Below are 14,768 nucleotides of genomic sequence, written 5' to 3'. Positions count from 1 at the left end.
TGAAAATGATGGGTACGGGCAGCTCTGGTAACTTAGCTCCTTCTTGGCTCACCAGGCTGGGTTGTGGCATCCTTGACTACAGAGAGCAAGCCCAGCAGATTGAGCTGAAGACAGGAGGCATGACGGTTTCACCCCACGTGCTCCCTGATGACTCCCAGCTGGACACCTACGAGCAGGTAGCCTTTCACTCCCCGTCACGGCTATAGTCAAAGGCGTGTCTCTGCAGTGCCCTTGTGTTTATTGGTACCCTAATTAATGTCATCCTTTGCGTTTCTCCTTGCCGATGCAGGGTGTGCTGTTTTCATCTCTCTGCCTAGAACGGAACCTGCCAGACATGATGCATCTGTGGAGTGAAATATTTAACAAGTAACTATACTTGTGCCGTGTATTAATATGTGGGAGATTGGCGTACCTGATTCTGAAATGCTTTCCCGAGGGATTTTTCTTAATTTGTCAGATTCTAGTCTGATTTTACTTGTGATTAATTCCCAAGCACACAGAAAATTTTGAAAGGTTTTCTGAGTTACTCTGTAATAACTTTGCTGCCGTAAAAGCTGGGTCGGTCTCCAAGACTTCACTGTGTTTTTGTAGCCCGTGCTTTGAAGAAGAAGAGCACTTCAAAGTGTTGGTGAAGATGACAGCTCAGGAACTCTCCAACGGCATTCCCGACTCAGGGCATCTCTATGCATCCCTCAGAGCGAGCAAGACACTCACGCCTTCAGGGGACTTAAAGGAGACCTTCGGTGGGATGGATCAGGTGAGCACTGACGAGGACAGGCGTGTGTTCTGGATGAGCACGGCTTCCGGGAATTGGCAGTGTTCTGTGGTAATGAATGACTCTATCTCAGAAGGCTAACTTTCTGAAAGCCGGGTTTGGTGGCTTCTGTTTGTCATACCAGTGGCACAAAGCCAGAGGCAGGTGGATCCCTGAGGGCTGCTAGCCAGCCAGCCTAGCCTACTTCAGGAATCCCAGGCCAGTGAGAGACCGCATCTCATAAAAATGGTGGGTGGACCCTAAGGAATGATAGCTGAAGTTGTCCTCTGACTTCCACATATACATGTTTGTATGCATGGCCATGAAAATACATAGGCATGCACACACACTGAAACCGGAAGGCTAACTTTCTAACTTAATTCTGGTTTGTTTGGTTTTTTTTGTTTCTGATTTTGGATACACAAACAGGGTTTCTCTGTGTATCCCTGACTGGCCTCGAAATTAAAGATTTACCTGCCTCTGCCTCTGGAGTGCTGGGATTAAAGACATTCGCCACCACTGCCTGGCTTAATTTTGATTTCTAATTCTCAGACTTCATGGATGAAAGTGTCTGTTTGAACTCCCTTCCTCTGTGTGACACCCACTCCCTCAGCACCACCCAAGTGATGCTGGCAGTGAACACACAAGTGCACACAAAACCAAGACACATCCAGTAGTCAGGCAGGACCAGTATTAGGGCTGTTTGCATTTCAGACCGGTCCAGAGAACAAAGAGACAGCTCAAAACTAAAACATTACTACGTAGGAATGACAAGGTGCCAAGAAGGTCGCTGTGCTCTGCAACACACCTTTCTAGGACTCGCAGTTCGAGAGAATCACAAATAGTTTTGTGATAGGTATTTTCCTGCTACTGTAATGAAGTACCATAGCCAAAGACTATTTAAGGAAGAAGAGATCCGTTTTAGCTTGTGGTTCCACAGGGCTAGAGTCCATGATGGTGGGAAAGGCATGCAAACAGGACACAGAAGCAGAGGCCACATTCTCCTGCATACTCAGGAAGCAGAGAGAGAATAGGAAGTGGGTAAGGCTATAAACCCTCAAAGCCCACCCCCAGGAACTTACCCCCTCCAGCAAGGCTGCACTTCAAGGGGTTCTATCATCTCCCCAAACAGCACCACCATCAGGGGACCAAGTATTCAAATGCCTGAGTCTACGGAGGACTTTTCCCATCCTAACCACCGTGGCTGTCACCTAGAATTTGTCTGAATTGTGCAGTGTATTGACTGCCTGTGTGGTCTGACTCAGTGTCTGCCTCCTTTGGGTCAGGTGCGGCTGATGAAAAGAATTGCAGAAATGACGGACATCAAGCCTATCCTGAGAAAGCTCCCCCGGATCAAGAAATACCTACTAAACTGTGATAACATGAGGTGGGTGCCCCAATTGTTCCCAGACAGGTCTTAGGATTCACACCATTTCAGGCCGTGACATTTTTCAAGATTTTTTACTTGATGGTGTAGTTACCTGAATTTATCTTCAAAAAAGAAAGTGTACTGGTGTGGGTGTTAAGTTACAGGATTACTTCAGACATCAAAATAATGTTTTGTGGAAATCAAAGAATATCATTTTAATCTAATAAAAGTTGGGTGAAGTGGAGAAGAAAGCAACTAATTTAAGTCTAGAACTACAGAGTAGACTTAGGGCATCAACTTAAAAGTCTTTTTCTTTTAAAGTAAATATTTCATAAACAAGGAATAAATGACACCTAGAGAAGGTTATCTTGCCCAAGACCGGTGTCCTGATAGGGTTTCTGTTGCTGTGATGAAACACCATGACCAAAAGCAACTTGGGGAGGAAAGGGTTTATTTGTCTTATATATCCAGAGTCACAGTCCACTGAAGGAAGTCAAGTCAGGAACTCAAGAAGGGCAGGAACCTGGAGGCAGGAGCTGATGTAGAAGCAATGGAGGGGTGCTGCTTCTGGCTTGCTCCTTACAGCTTGATCAGCCGGCTTTCTTGTAGAACACAGGACCACTAGCCCAGGGATGGCACCATCCTCCATGGACTGGACTCTCCCTATAAATCACTAAATTACAGCTGGATCTCATGGAGGCCTTTTTCTCAACGGAGGTTTTCTCATTTTGGTTGACTCTAGCTTGTGTCAAGTTGACATAAAACTAGCCAGGGCAAGCAGTGTCTTCTATCAGTTTGTGCCCATTACATTAGCTTTATGCACTCAGGCTTGAGCGTGAATAAAATTGAAGTATCCGTAGATGATATACAGTGTCCATTGCCACCAGCAGTGTTGATTTAGTAGTCACTGATGATTAACAAGGAAATGCATTATTAAAGCTGCTGTTTTGCATAGGTTCCTGGTTCCTGTCTTTTTCTGCCCTCCCCCCTACTGGTACCTTCTCTACTCAGTTCCTGAAAATGATTGACGGATGCCACAGGGCAGACGACCTGACAGGAGCGGCCTCCTGTTACCAGTGCTCCGCCTGCCTTGGTGTCTCGTGGGCCTGGCTTGCATTTCCTTTCCTTCCACCCCAGGCTTTATTCACCATGATGCCCCAGGCCAGCCTGGCCCAGCATTCACTCTTCCTTCTCAGGCTAACCCTCCCCAGGATTCATTCTACACCCTAGCACTCACCTGTTCCCTAGGCTGGCTCCTCCTGTGTTCACCCTCACACCCTAGGCTAACTTAGCCAGCACTCACTATAATACCCAAGACCCAGCCTGGGGAGCTTAGAGAAGCTTCCTTCTCCATAAAACTGTCTTTGCAAGTTTCTTACATGCAAGGAAATCAATGATATATACAAGCAGTGAGTATAGAGCCCGTACACGGTGTTTATTCAATAGTGGCTGCTGTGAATTTAACACTGGAAGGAGGAAACCTGCATAATCTCTGTGAGTCTCTCAAGTCTGGAGGAGTTTTCTAACAGGGTGTTTTAAAATGTCTTTGGCATCTTAAATTTCTGACTTAGGGAGCAGGAGAGATGACTCAGCAGTAAAGAGCATTGGCTGCTCTTGCAGGGGACTGGAGTTCAGTACCCAGCACCCACACTGCGCAGCTGGAAGTCCAGCTCCAGAGAATCCAACATCTTCTGGCCTCCGTGGGCACCTGCACACATGTGCCTATACATAGTACATACAGGGCATGCACACATAAGTTTTGTTTTTAATTCTCTCCTTTCGACAAGTTTGTGGTTTCAAATTGGCGAGCGCTTTTGCGGATAGTCACGTTCTTGAAGTTTTCTGCTCTTTGTTATAAGCCTGAAGGCATTGGTGGAAGCTGATAGTGTTCATGCTCTTCCCTTTGCTCTTCAGAAACTGTGTTAACAGCCGTGAGGCGTGACACGACCACGCTGATACTAAAGCCATCTAGAGAATGAGACAGCTGCGTGATTTCTACATCTGGATGTTGTTTCTTTGGAACATTTATTTAATATTTTTATAACAAAAACAGAGTTAATTCACATTTCTGTGTCATTTATACAAAATGTGATTAGTTAGTAAAATAAAGGTTTTAGTTTTTTTTGGTGAGTTTTTTTTTTTTTTTTTTTTTACATGTACAATTCTCCGCAGATGCTCAGTCAATGCCACCCCTCAGCAGATGCCTCAGGCAGAGAAAGAGGTGGAAAACTTCCTTAGAAATGTTGGCCGCAGCAAAAAGGAGCGGAAACCTGTTCGCCCACATATTGTCGAGGTAACCGAACCATGCCACTGTTCTCAATAGCATGACATATGTAGGGATTAATATCCTTATGGTTATATTTGGAGAGACAAGTACATGGGAGGATTAAGTGGCTTAATCAGCCTAGCTAAGTGAATTCAGACCCCATCCCATGTATCTTTGTTCGTGCTTGTAGGTAAGCTTTCTCCTGATAGGGAAGAGCAGACTTTGGCCTAGGATGTAATAACATAAAAAAGAGCCCAAAACCTTGATCTGATTAAAGTGTCCCCTGCATTTTGTCAGGCTTGGAATCAGACACAAGTTGGTCAGAGCCTTTCCTCTGTGGCTCACTGTTTCACAGATTTTGTCCTTGGGCACAATACTTGTCAGGGATAATCTTCAGTGCAATTTGCAAAGGTTTGTTTGTTTTTAAGTCTGAGTCCCTAGAAGGCTCACCTGTCACTGCAGACGGCTGACCCATTGCAGGTCTTGTAGGAATTATTTTAGTGTCTTCTTTGCTCTGGTTCACGTGTTCCTTCTTCCGTTTGTTATTTGGTCTCCCTGTCTGTTTGACATCTTCACCACCCTGTACAGAGGGACTACACGGAAGTGACTCACCGCTCCTTTGGCCCTGTGTCTGTAGCCTGTGATAACTCACTGCTCCTTTGGCCCTCTGTCTGTAGCCTGTGATAGTCCACTGCTCCTTTGGCTTTTCGTCTGTAGCCGTGATAACCCACTGCTCCTTTGGCCATCTGTCTGTAGCCTGTGATAAGCCACTGCTCCTTTGGCCCTTTGTCTGTAGCCTGTGATAGCCCACTGCTCCTTTGGCCCTGTGTTTCTAGCCTGTTTGTGTCACCCTTGTGCTTTGGAAGATACTTAGATACAGAAATATTTTGCTCATTGTTTTTGTTGTTGCTGCTGTTACATTTATTTCTCTCTGTGTGTGTGTACGTGTGTGGGCATGGGTGTGCCACAGTGCGTGTGTGAAGGTCACAGACAACTTGTAGGAATCGGTTGTTTCTTTCCACCTTGCAGGTCCAGGCCCACTGAGTCATCTCCCTGGCTCTGAAAGACAGTTTTATGACTAGAAAGTAGCTGTTTTTATTGTCTGTTTAAAATTTCACTTCTTTACATCATGAAACCTGTTTTCCTTAACTAACCCATGGACTCATGGAAGGAACTCTGTGGACTTTTTAACGGCCATACCTTCCTAACTATTTCAAGGAAGTTTCTCTTGACTCTTGGACACCTTTTCTTTTCAGAAACCTACACACAGTGGCTCCCGTGGCAGTGCGCATGTTAGCGGCTCCCAGATCATCAGAAAGCTGATAACAGTGAGTGACCACGGGCTGTCGGGCTCCTTGCTGCGTGCTTGAGCACACTCTTGATTGTCAGCATTCATCTAGTGGGGCCTTTCCAGGACTGAACTGCAGCCATAGACTCGGGGAGTCACTGTCTCTTGTCATTACCACCCTGAGCCTTTTCTTTTGGGACAGCCCAGAATGGATATCATATTTCTTAGTAATTCTCTACTTAGTGTACCAAATAGTCTCATCACTTTACGTCCACCCACATCTTAATGTAGTGTATGCTGCTTAAGCCACAGCAGCTGCCTCCAGTTAGGCAGTGGCATCAATCCCTGTGTAATCCCTTTGTACGCATTGCTTTCCGTAATGATGTCACTTGGTCTGGGTCTTTGTAGAGTATGGCAGTTTAATGTATTCCTGGAAAATCAGCCACAGTCTGGAATGCTTTTAATTTAATAGTAATTACATTTTAATGCATCTCACCAAATGTGGGGTGTTTCTTGTTAGTCCGTAATAAATTACCATTGTGCCGGCCTTAGCAGAGCCTGTCTCGTGACTCCCTTGGAGATGGAGATGCTGGGGAGGTGCCGACTGGGTTTACTACCTATGGGCCGCATTGCATTTGGTTTTGCAGCCCAGTCTGAACCATAGGTCTCTGCCCCTCAGGACCCCACCTTCAAACCCTGCCAGATGAAGACGCATTTCGTGCTGCCCTTCCCTGTGAACTATGTCGGCGAGTGTGTCAGAACCGTCCCCTATGCTGACCCGGATCATGCCAGGTAGGAGGAGGGGTACGAGCGCATCCCCTCTCACATCTGGACTTCAATGAAAGTGTTTGTGAGCATGATAGAAGGGAGGGAGGGGACCGGCTGGGGAGATGGCTTTGTTGTTAGAGTGTGAAGAGCTGAGTTGAGATTCCCTGTGCCCACGGAAAAGCCAGATGAGGTGGCATCGATAACCCAGTGCCACAGAGGCAGAGGCAGGCCAACTTCCGAAGCTCATTGACCAATCGGTCTGGCTAGATCAGTGGACTCCAGACTCAGTGAGATATACGGTCTCCAGCAATAAAAACATTCTGTCAGAAGAATGGCCATGATAGCTGAACATTCAGCTACAAATGAATTAGTTGACTAAATAGCACATAGCAGTAATAAGTAAAAGAACAAATAGCAAACAAGCAAGCAGTTGATAGCAGAATGTCAAATCCTGCATTTACAAGAACAATGGCAATGGGTTTTTGATCCTACTGCACGTATTGGCTTTGTGGGAGCCTAGGCAGTTTGGATGCTCACCTTACTAGACCTGGATGGAGGTGGGTGGTCCTTGGACTTCCCACAGGGCAGGGAACCCTGATTGCTCTTTGGGCTGAGGAGGGAGGGGAACTTGATTTGGGGAGGGGGAAGGAAATGGGAGGCGGCGGTGGGGAAGAGACAGAAATCTTTAACAAATAAATTAATTAATTAAAAAAATAAAATAAAATAAAAAATCCTGCACTTACAGTATCCAGCAGAAGTGACTGGATGAGCACCGCCCACGCTGCCAGCCAGCATCCAGATTCAAAGTCTGGGCAGTGTTGTCCCCTTGGGAGGCTTCCAGCTTCTGGAACTGCTTTGCTTTCTAGCTGTTCTTAGGGTACAATGTTCTTAAAGCCCTTTGGACTGTTTTCTTTTCTCCTTGTCACCGGTCAAGGAAGGGCCAGCCTGCCTCAGGACACTAGGTCTTAGAGGACACTTGAGATAAACACTCAAGTCTGAGACGAAGGACCCTACCCTGTACCCAGAGTCAGCACTCAGCTTACACAAAAAACACATGACAGTTAATGATGTGATTTATAATACAGAGACTGAGCAAGGAAGATATTCACCATTCTGTCCTCCACACATACACGCACGCACACATGCGTGTCCACACACGGGTATACACACACACACACACACGAGGTCCACATGTGAGTGCAATAGGAGTGAGGGATGCCTTGTGCTCACAAAGTTTGTGCACTAGCTTCACACACTGGACCCTCTGTTACATTGTACCTGTCTATCACCTACATGTTCCGACTATAGAGTTCATATGCAGAACAACACACACCCCCACCAGTAGTTAATAAACTGAAGCTTAATGGATAAAATGCCCAGTGTTGTGTGCAGTGTTATTCTTGTGAACTAAGCAGTCCTGTATACAGCAACATACTTATTCCCCTAAATGCAAATGTCCTTCAAAGTGATTGACTTAATCTCCTATGTATTTAACAATTGTCTTAAAACTGTCTGATAAATGTAGAATGAACACATGTGCTTACATTTGAGACACACATGCTCTCTCTCATGTGTGTGCGCATGCACATATACACTCACACACATACACACACACAGATACTCACATCCACCAATCATCCTGAAGAATATCAGCAAGGATGTTAACAAGGGCATAAAGCCACCAGGAAGCAAAAGCAAGGTAGTGTATTAGTCACTGCAGAAGGGAGGGTTTATTATATGGTTCACGGTTGGAAGCTGCATTCTATCAGGATGGGGAAGCCATGGCAGCAGGACCCTAAGACAGCTCGTACTCTGCCCACAGCCGGGAAGCAGAGAGCAGTGGATGCCGGTGCTTAGTTCACACTCTCCTTTTTACACAGTCCTCAGCCCGGGGAGGGTGCCGCCCACATTCAGGCCCAGTCTTCTCACTTCAGTAAACTCAGTCTAGAAACTCCTTCACATATGTGCCCGCTCAAGTTGACAGTCAGTATCAGCCATCCTGACGTCATGGTGTGCAGCATGGGAGAGTTGCAGGGACATTTTGAAAGTGGCAGATAGAGGTCCATGGATAGTGTACCCTAGGAGTCCTGCAGAGGAGAAAGACAGGTTGGCCTCTGAAGGGCAGCTCCAGATTCCTCTGAGGAATGGTTAGGCTCTGTGCTCTGCCATACCTCAGAAGGTCAGAAAGGCACTCACTGACAGATGTTGGAGGAGAGAGTCACTTGTTGGTTTCCAGCTGCCCAGCTAGCTTAGACCCAAAATAATCACACAGAAACCATATTATTTAAATCACTGCTTGGCCCATTAGCTCTAACTTCTTCTTTTTTTTTTTTTTTTTAAAGTTTTTATTTATTATGTATACAATATTCTGTCTGCCTCTATTCCTGCAGGCCAGAAGAGGGCACCAGACTCATTACAGATGGTTGTGAGCCACCATGTGGTTGCCAGGATCTGAACTCAGGACCTTTGGAAGAGCAAGCAATGTTCTTAACTGCTGAGCCATCTCTCCAGCCCTACCTCTAACTTCTTATTGGCTAACTCCTACATCTTAATTGAACCCTTCTCCATTAATCTGTGCATCGCCATGAGGTAGTAGCCTACTGACAAAGTTTCAGCATGTCTGACTCTGCCAGTGGCTCCATGGCTTCTGACTCCACCCTTCTCCCATGCCATAGGCCAATCCAGTTCTTTATTCATTAATCAATAAAAACAACACTTAAACAGAAGGACCTCCCACACCAGATAGAGAAGTCAGAGTGCCTTGGAAGAAGGACCACTACCTATGGCCTTGGAGCCTAACCAGACTTTATTTTCCTTTTCAGTTACCCACGCCATTTCTTGGCGTTGGTTTTAATGTTATACTTTCTGTGAATCATGCTCTAACTTGTTTTTGCTCCCTTCTTTTCAGTCTTAAGATCCTTGCCCGTTTAATGACGGCAAAATTCTTACATACAGAAATCCGAGAAAAGGGGGGTGCCTATGGTGGAGGTGCTAAACTCAGCCACAGTGGGATTTTCACGCTTTACTCTTACAGGTGAGTCTCTGAGTTGTCCTGTTTCATGTGAAAGCACCCACATTCCAGCCACTGGGTCTGTTTACTCAGAGTGAACATTCCATGTGAACATTGATGCAATGAAGGTTACATCTGTTCATTTGGTCCCCTTCTTGAGCCACCGAACTGTGACTTTCTTACAGCAAGGATCAGACACAGTGGTGTAAGGGTTGTGTGTTGCATCGTTTACATTAGACAAAATTCTCGCTTCCAAATCAGAAATGTTTTGGTAGAATGCAATCAGTGGCTTCTGAATATACTTCTGTTGTAGAAACCTAATCAAGATATGGTTCTGTTGGGTTTGCACAGGTGGGAGACTGTTGTGAGACTAAGATTTTCTGTAAATGATAGTCTCAGGCACTATTTCCTGAAGCCTTCCCTTGTATGCCAACGTGCTAAAAACAAGGCCTTGCCACTGATGCCGTTGTGCTTGTCCTGACTCTACCACAGAACTGCAGGCAGGGAGCGTGTCAGTGACAAGTCTTCAGTTCCTTGGTGGTGAGCTTAAAGAGCTAAGAGGAGATTTAGACACAAGAAAGTACTCCAGAAATCCTACAACTTTCACTCATTTCTGGGCGATTCTGGGTTTGTCCTGGGGAAGCAGGGACTGGTTGAATGTGTATCTTTTCCACGGCTCTTCTATAAAGTCTCGGTATTCTTGACACGCAACCGTCCACATGCCTTCCTCTCTAGATGAAGTCACAGTCGAGCAGTGAGGTAAAGCGGGTGACTGTGGTATTAAATAGGGTGTGTGNTTTTTTTGGTTTTTCGAGACAGGGTTTCTCTGTGGCTTTGGAGCCTGTCCTGGAACTAGCTCGGTAGACCAGGCTGGTCTCGAACTCACAGAGATCCGCCTGGCTCTGCCTCCCGAGTGCTGGGATTAAAGGCATGCGCCACCACCGCCCGGCTTGTGTGAGGTGTTATTTTATCAGATTTAAATTCCCCCAGAGACATTGCTCTGTCAAAGGGCTGTGTAGAGTGTAGACTATCAGATTTAAAAAAAAAAAAAAATTAAAGCCGTTAATTCCACATGATTATCATAGATTCCCCCCACCCCCACCCCCAACCGAATGCTTCAGTATTGGCTCTTTCGGGTTTTCAGGGATCCAAACTCCATAGAAACACTCCAGTCTTTTGGGAAGGCTGTAGACTGGGCGAAGTCTGGAAAGTTCACCGAGCAGGACATCGATGAAGCCAAGCTTTCTGTTTTCTCCGCTGTGGATTCTCCTGTTGCCCCATCGGATAAAGGTATTTCAAGGGCTGGTAACCTACGTGCGTGGTTTCCTGGGGCGGAATTCCAGACAGTTTTCTTAGTCATGCGTCTGACTCACATGAATGAAACACAGTAGCAGCTATGTTCTTTCAGAGTCTCCTGTCTCTGTCCTTTGACCTCCTGAACACTGACCTTAAAAACACCTCCACCACCAGTAAAGTACTTGTTAAGCGGGAGTTCAGACCTGAATTGAATCCATGTAAAAATTCAGGCATGGTGGTAGGTACTTCTTAATCCCAACCCAGGTAAGTTGGGCACAGGTAGATCCTTGAGGCTCACTGGTCAGACAGCCAGCAAACCCTATTTGGTGAGCTCCAGGCTAGTGAGGGTGACCCTGTCCCAAAAACCAAGGTGGGTGGAGCTGACTAGATGGCTCAGCAATTAAGTGTTAATTGCTCTTGCAGAAGATCTGGGTTTGGGTCTTAGCATCTGACTCTGGCAATTCACACCTGCTCGTAACTTATCTCCCAGGGGATCCTATAGCTAGTTTGAGTAAAGGAAGGCATTTTGACACAGCACAAGACTGGCCACATTGTTATTCAATGCTGCTTTTCTTTGTAGTATTGTTACCCATGTGACTCTTCATCCTTACTCTGAGAAAGGGAGTCTATAATGGGCTTGGTACCATTTTATAGAGGTGGATATTAAGTTGAATCTCTCTTGCACTTGTAACCTTTTTGATTGAAGAGCACACCATTAAGTGGCATGAGTGTCCCACTATATTTTGAGCACAAAGGCCCCTGTGCAAGCCATTCCCCCCAGCTATACTTGTGGTTTTAATTTTCAGGAATGGACCACTTCTTGTATGGCCTCTCAGATGAGATGAAGCAGGCTTACCGGGAACAGCTCTTTGCTGTCAGCCATGACAAACTGACCTCTGTGAGCCATAAGTGAGTATGTTTGCCCTGGCTTCCTATGTTAGCTGGGGGAAGGGAAACTCAGAAAGGTGAGGCTTCCTGTTCACCACTAAAAAACTAGAAAATGGTCCAATGTGCCATCTTCCTTGCAGGTACCTTGGCATTGGGAAGAGCACACACAGCCTGGCTATACTCGGACCAGAGAACCCAAAAATTGCCAAAGACCCATCATGGATCGTAAGATAATGAGTTTCGCATATTTCCGAGTCTCTTTTAAGAAACCAGAGGCTCTTAAAAACTAAGCCTCTGAACCACAAGGGTTGCTGGTTTATTTTTTGTTGTTCTAAAAATCATAGATATATTAAAAATCTGACCAAAGATGTCTATCAACTTACAAGTTGGGCAAAAACTCTTCAGAAAATACTGTGACAAAGAAATTCGTTGACATTATCATGCATTAAATGGCAAAAGTGAACAAATTAAAGTTCTGAAATGTTACTAAGCCTAGAACATTTATTTTGAGAATAAAAGTCACCTCTGACCTACCTGGGCTTCAGTCATTATTTTAAACATTTTACTACTTTAAAATTAGTTTTGGGGCCTCATTCTTTTACAAAAAGAAGAAGAACGAATGAATGAATATTCATTTGGAGAAATAGCTCAGCAACTAAGAGCACTTGCTGCTCTTTCAGGGGACCAGAATTAGTTCCCAGAACCCATGGAGCATCTCATACCATCTGCAATTTGTTTCTGGGCATCTGATGTCCCACTACATGAATTTGGTGCATGGACATACATTCAGCCAAAGCATTCGTACACATAGAATAAACCATTATTCACAAGGACTAGATGAACAAATGTAGAGGCCCGCATGGTGCCTGTGTGATCACGCCATAGACCAGAAGGAAAGTGCAGATTGGAGTCCCACAGGGCTGTCCAGCGAGCATCCACCTCAAGAGCTAGTTGCGCTAGTGTTAACTCAAGCTTTTGCCCTCTGCCTTTACTGAGACAGGAAGAAAGTTTCTTTTATTGTTTTGTCCTCAAACACAATTGGCTTTTAATTACCCTTTTCCTCTGTACAATTTTCCTCATTGCTGCTGGGTTGATATCTAGATGATGCCTTTAGGTAGGAGTGAGAACAGCTAGACTAGGCACAAGCAGCAGGAGTGCTTTGCCCTGCAAACAGCTCATCCCTTTAGAGCTTGCTGGGGTGGAGTGGAGGAGCGATGGCTTAGGGCCCCATCATTAACCCTTAACAGTGAGTAGCCTCTTCCAGAGAGTGAGAGCCGGACTTCCACTCAGCCCTACTGCGTTGGAAGAAGCTAGTTATCATACGGCCCCTTCTAAACCCCCTTGGTGGCTACAGTGTACAATTATGGCTAACACTGAGAATGTAAGGCGTCTTACTCTTAATTGCAGGTTCATAGTTGTCATTTTAAAATTCTGCACTTGACCTCATTTTAAAAGAACATCTGAGAGTAGTGATGTACGTGTAAATAACTAAAATCATAAACCCGGAGTTAATACTGTTCTCCACCTGTATGACCATCAGTGTCAAAGTCCCAGACCAGCACTGTGTGTGTGTGGGGGGGGGGGGTAATAAAGAGCATGACAGGGCGGGAGGGAGGGAGGGGAGGAGAGAGAAGATAATCTGCACACGTATGCATGTGGAGGTCAAGAGAAGACTTCCTGTGGTTTCCTTCACCAAGCATCATCTACCATGTTTTGTTCTGTATTTTGAGACAGGGTCTCTCACTAAGCAGGTTAGGACTGGCCAGCACACCAGAGATCTGTCTGTCTCTGCTAGTACATGCTATTACACCTAGTTTTTTTAATTATTATTAATGTGTCCTGGGGATCAAACTCCTGCTCTGACCCATCCCTTTCAGTACAGCCCACAGGAGTGCCCAATGTTGGCTTAATGGCACACAGCTGGTGTCTATCACAGCGTCTTCTTTCCCCTCCTTTCAAGACTCTGTACCTGCCCCGGGGTATCTAAGGAGACTTTTCTAACCTCTGTCCATAAAACTGCTGAGGAAACCCTTGGCCGGGAAAAAGCATCCTGAGGTTTCAGGCTCCTACTTAGAACAGTGAACTACTGAAAACAATAAATAAACAAGAAACAATAAAGGACCATGGGAGTTGTAGCCAAATGTTTAATTCCACAAGTCACATGGTAAAGCACAAGACAGTACCCCGTACAGTAGAAAACAGACACTGGATCAAGCAACATGGGGCTGGGTTTCCTTTCTCGGGCTCTGATGAGTCGATTATGGCAAGTGGTGCTCTCTGATTATTACCGCTGACAATACCCGGTCAACAATACTTGCATAAAGTGCTGATAAATAACTATGTTACAAAAAGCATGGTCCCTGGGGAACATTACAGGCTTCCCTAGACAAGTGTGTAGGTCAGGTGATAGCATGCTTGATCAGATGGCTGCCGGTTCTCCATGGGAGGTAGTGTGGTGGTGTCCCAAGGACTCCAGCTTGCCTGCATCAGACACATCATAGCTCGCCTTGTACTTGGCCAAGATCTTCATGAGAGGCCGCAGTTTCAGCCACCACTGCTCCTTGGGGATCCGGTGCCTGGCAGGAAGACAGGTCAGCCATCAAGTATTACATTTTGTACTGAAGACAACTCCCAACTGCTACAGGCTGCTGGGAGCTGTTTGAAAAGCCTCCCCAAAAAAGATGAGCCTGGCTTTGTAGTGCAGTAATCTGAATAAATTTGGGGTGATATGGCAACTGTTTTTAATTTCAAAACAAGGTCTTACTTAAGGGTGGGCTTAAAAAAAGATGAAAAGTATTGCACCATACACAGCATGTGTGTTTGTGTGTATGTGTGTGTGAGTATACATTCATGTCTATGTCTTTGCGTGTATGTCTGTGTGTGTATATATGTGTGTGTGTGTGTGTGTATGCATGTATATTACTGGAGACTGAACGTAGTGCCCTACACAGCTAGGTACAATTGTTCTTTATATGTTTAGTGTTTCAAAGTAAGGTCTCACCATGTTGTCCGATCTGACCTTGAATTTAGGATTCCCCTAAAACAGCCTTGCAGTCCTGGGATTGTAGGCCTGTTCTACCACACCAGAAAAGCTCATAGATGACCTAAAACAGGTCAGTAAGTGAGCTG

General features: G+C 45.5%; 2 protein-coding genes across 4 annotated transcripts in view; one reads left to right on the top strand and one right to left on the bottom strand.

The window, feature by feature from the left end:
* Pitrm1 (pitrilysin metallopeptidase 1) overlaps positions 1–12,172 on the top strand; it is a 31,521-nt gene extending 19,349 nt beyond the window's left edge. The window contains exons 17-27 of the mRNA XM_050142463.1: positions 56–176; positions 290–366; positions 592–757; positions 2,041–2,141; positions 4,296–4,416; positions 5,646–5,717; positions 6,357–6,469; positions 9,354–9,479; positions 10,600–10,745; positions 11,558–11,660; positions 11,780–12,172. Coding sequence (XP_049998420.1) covers positions 56–176; positions 290–366; positions 592–757; positions 2,041–2,141; positions 4,296–4,416; positions 5,646–5,717; positions 6,357–6,469; positions 9,354–9,479; positions 10,600–10,745; positions 11,558–11,660; positions 11,780–11,873 — 1,240 coding nt within the window. The 3' untranslated portion in view covers positions 11,874–12,172. The remainder of the gene's footprint in view (positions 1–55; positions 177–289; positions 367–591; positions 758–2,040; positions 2,142–4,295; positions 4,417–5,645; positions 5,718–6,356; positions 6,470–9,353; positions 9,480–10,599; positions 10,746–11,557; positions 11,661–11,779) is intronic.
* A 1,597-nt stretch (positions 12,173–13,769) lies between these two features.
* Positions 13,770–14,768, bottom strand: part of Pfkp (phosphofructokinase, platelet) — a 61,693-nt gene continuing 60,694 nt past the window's right edge. For all 3 annotated transcript variants that reach the window (XM_050142259.1, XM_050142260.1, XM_050142258.1), the window contains one exon: positions 13,770–14,215. In XM_050142259.1, coding sequence (XP_049998216.1) covers positions 14,059–14,215 — 157 coding nt within the window. In that variant the 3' untranslated portion in view covers positions 13,770–14,058. The remainder of the gene's footprint in view (positions 14,216–14,768) is intronic.

This window comes from Alexandromys fortis, unplaced genomic scaffold, assembly GCF_014885135.2.
Source record: "Alexandromys fortis isolate MF-2015 unplaced genomic scaffold, M_Fortis_MF-2015_v1.1 scaffold_5, whole genome shotgun sequence".
In the NCBI taxonomy this organism is placed as follows: Eukaryota; Metazoa; Chordata; class Mammalia; order Rodentia; family Cricetidae; genus Alexandromys; species Alexandromys fortis.
This window is presented reverse-complemented; position numbering and strand designations above follow the sequence as displayed.